At 44.2% G+C, this 3,822-nt stretch overlaps 1 protein-coding gene across 1 annotated transcript in view; it reads right to left on the bottom strand.

The window, feature by feature from the left end:
* Positions 1–2,185, bottom strand: part of Fam186a (family with sequence similarity 186 member A) — a 44,375-nt gene extending 42,190 nt beyond the window's left edge. The window contains exon 1 of the mRNA XM_026782662.1: positions 1,880–2,185. Within this exon, the coding sequence (XP_026638463.1) occupies positions 1,880–2,071 (192 nt within the window). The 5' untranslated portion in view covers positions 2,072–2,185. The remainder of the gene's footprint in view (positions 1–1,879) is intronic.
* Positions 2,186–3,822: the final 1,637 nt, after the last annotated feature.

Here is a 3,822-nt window from a genome sequence, read left to right as displayed (position 1 = left end):
GCTCTGTTGACCAGGCTGGTCTCGAACTCACAGAGATCCGCCTGCCTCTGCCTCCCGAGTGCTGGGATTAAAGGCGTGTGCCACCATCGCCCGGCGAATACTTTTTTTTTTTTATATATTACCTTGGTCAGGTGTTTTATCCCAGCAATAGAAAAAATAGAAAAGTAACTAAGGCGACTGATAAAGCTGGGGTTTTTGTTTGTTTGTTTGAGATTGGGTTTCTCTGTAGCTTTGGAGCCTATCCTGGAACTAGCTGTTGTAGACCAGGCTGAACCCAAACTCACAGAGATCTGCCTGCCTCTGCCTAGCTTGCATCTGTAGAAATTATGAGTTATGTTTTGCTACATCATTTTTTTTTTTTTTTTTGGTTTTTCGAGACAGGGTTTCTCTGTGGTTTTGGAGCCTGCTACATCATTTTTTAAAGTTTATTTATTACGTATACAGTGTTCTGCCTGCATGTATTCTTACAGGCCAGGAGGAGGAACCAGATTTCACTATGGATGCTCATGAGCCACTGGGTGGTTGGTAGGAATTGAACTCAGGAACTCTGGAAGAACAGTCAGTGGCCTTAATCTCTGAGCCATCGCTCCAGCCCCAATAAAGCTGTTAAGAGCAAACTGGTGTTGCGGTTGTGAGAAACCGGACCAGGAAGCTGTGTAGAATGTTGAAAGCATCACCGACATCTCTCTCTCCTCTTTTGGCCACACTGAAGCTAAGCCAAGAGGCTCGCTCCTGCTGGCCACGGCTCTGTCAGTGAGCTGGTGCCTCAGCTTTGCGGAGTTTTAAGATGAGATTTTTATATTTGCTGGTAGGGAGTGTGAGCGTCACTACATGTGTGTGGAGGCCAGAGTGCGGCTGGAGAGTTGGTTCTCTTCTGAGGTGAGTCATCTGGGGATGACTTCAGGCAGTGAGGTATGGCAGAAAGAGCCCTAAAGAGCTGAGCCATCGCCGGGCGGTGGTGGCGCACGCCTTTAATCCCAGCACTCGGGAGGCAGAGGCAGGCGGATCTCTGTGAGTTCGAGACCAGCCTGGTCCACAGAGCTAGTTCCAGGACAGGCTCCAAAGCCACAGAGAAACCCTGTCTCGAAAAAAACCAAAAAAACAAAACAAAAAAAAAAAAAAAAGAGCTGAGCCATCTCCAGATTAGCCAGCTTTTGATTTTTTTTTTTTTTTGGCAAGTCTTTTTTTTTTTTCTTTAAATTTTTTTGCTTTGTTTTGTTGTGTTTTGCTTTTTTGTTTTTCAGGACAGGGTTACTCTGCATAACAGCCCTAGGTATCCTGGAACTCCTGTTGTAGTAGACCAGTCTGGCCTTGAGATCCACCCGTCTGCTCCCCAAGTGCTGGGATTAAAGGCATGCACCACCACAGCCAGTGTAATTTTTTTTTTAAATGTGAATTGGTGTTGTGCCATGGGTCTCAGGTTTCCTAGAACTGGAGTTACAGATGGTTGTGAGTTGCCATGTGGGTGCTGGGAATTGAACCCTGAATCTCTAGAAAGGCAGTCAGTGTTCCTAACCACTGAGCCATCTCTCCACCCCTAGGCAAGTTTTGTTCATGTTTAGCTCAACCTGGCCTCATGCTTGAACTCAAGTTCCTCCTGCCTTCATCAGTTGCCTGAGTGCTGGGATTACAGATGTATAGCCATATTGATTGATTTACTTCTTAAACGTCTTGACTAATTCTAGCTTGAACAGATTGATACAGAATTGGAGCTTGCTATCCACAGTCTGGTTTAAAAAAAAAGTGTAATTTAAAGTCAAAGTTAACTAAAAGTCAGTCAGCTCTCTTGGACGTAAAGTGTTTTCTTTTCAGACAAAAAGTTCACCTGGTCATACAAGATTCTAAGTACCTGTGGTCTGTAAGTCAGTTGACTCCTTACCTCTTTGGCCCGAAGGAGCTTTGCTTGCTCAATCTTACTGATGACTGCTTTTACTGATAACGGGATTTCGAGGTTAGAACCCCTTGAGTTATCCAAACCCCCTTCAGACTTTCTTTTCTTGATGGAAGGATCCTTGGCTTCGTTATCTGTATCAGAGTCGCTGTTGAAATCACTTTGCCTTTTGGTGAACATTTTGAAAATCTGGGCGATTTGTTTGTATTTCTTCTATTTCTCACAGAATACAGGCAAATGCTAATAAAAGTGTTCACTGAGAAGCTGCAAGTCTACTTCAAGAGGTTGTGGCTCAACCTGCTTGGACCAAGTAGAGGCCTTCTAATGTTCAAGTCTTGATGATGCTATTAATAGGCCCATTGTGACATTATCAATGACTAGAACATTTTAGAATGCTCACTCTGTGTAAAGAACTAGACATTCTGTGGGCTGTGACAGTAGAAGAGAGAGGGGAAGGAAAGACCAGGAACACTAAAGGAATAGAAGACATAGTCCTGCGTCGATGAGCGTAGATTCTAAGTGTTAGAACCCAAGCTCCTGTGTTCCCCATGTAACTGTTGGCTCCTCTCTTCCTGGGGCTCTGACACAGAGTTTTAAGTTAAGCCTGTAATGGAATGGCCACGAGCTCCTCATCCGGCCCTTAACTCTTCTAGCATTTGATAACTTAGAAGGAATTTGGAAACCACAGTTTCCCTTACTATTGATTTCTGTTTTTGTTTTTTTGCAAAGAGCCTGACTAAGGCTTTGGGGTTTCATAGTTGACTCACAAAATCGAAGGGACCGTTAGAGGCTGCTTCTACCCGAGAAGAGGGTGACAGCAGGGGAGGTGCTGGGATTACAGGTGTGCATGACCATGCTTGGCCAGAGAACTTTAAATAGAGGAAAAAGCACTAGAAATAAAGTTGAGTTCCCCTGTGTTCTTCCCAGATGTCTGTCTCCTCCTCCATCCTGCTTCAGAGGTAACTTCACGAATGTGCTGTACCCATGAATAGTCTATCCTTACATAGTTTCATTGTGTTTATGCATTCATAAACTTTGTAGTATCATTTGATAGGTACTATATATTTTTAAAAATTATAGATGTAAACTGGGCGGTGGTGGCACATGCCTTTAATCCCAGCACTCGGGAGGCAGAGGCAGGCGGATCTCTGTGAGTGTGAGTCCAGCCTGGTCTACAAGAGCTAGCTCCAGGACAGGCTCCAAAGCCACAGAGAAACCCTTTCTCGAAAAACAAACAAACAAAAAATTATAGATGTATAATTTAAGCTCTCTCTAAAATTTCCTATGTTGCGTCCTAGTGCAACATAGCAACATTATTGAAATGGAAACATTGCAAAATTATTGCTCTGGGTTTTTTTTTTTTCTTTTCGTTTTTGACAACAGGGTTTCTCTGTAGCTTTGGAGCCTGTCCTGAACCTTACTCTCTAGACCAGGCTGGCCTCAAACTCACAGAGATCCACCTACCTCTGCCTCCAGACTGTTGGGTTTAAAAGCGTGCACCACCGCCAGGGCCCTCGTAAATTTTGAAGAGAATACAATTTAGGTGTTTTCATAGGGAAGAGAAGTGAACCGTGGTGTAGCTGCTCTTCTTTTCTCTCCTCCATCCCTCCACACAGCATTGCTGATGGACCGCAGTGCCTCTGCATGTCACACAGGCCACCCCTGAGCTGCATACCCAGCTCCACCTCCTTTTATTTTCATTTTTATTTTAGACAGTTCTTGCTAAATTACCCAGATTGGGCTTGAATGAACTCTGTAGCCCAGGCTGGACTTGAATTTAATTTCTATTTCTTTTCTTTCTTTTTTTTTAGTTTTTGAGACAGGGTTTCTCTGAGTAGCCCTGGCTGTCCTAGAAGTCACTCTGTAGACCAGGCTGGCCTCAGAGATCCGTTTGCCTCTGCTTCCTGAGTGCTGGGATTAAAGGTGAGCAC

The sequence above is a fragment of the Microtus ochrogaster genome, chromosome 15, assembly GCF_000317375.1.
Source record: "Microtus ochrogaster isolate Prairie Vole_2 chromosome 15, MicOch1.0, whole genome shotgun sequence".
NCBI lineage: Eukaryota > Metazoa > Chordata > Mammalia > Rodentia > Cricetidae > Microtus > Microtus ochrogaster.
Note: the sequence above shows the minus strand (reverse complement) of the source record. Positions and strands in the feature narration are given on the sequence as shown.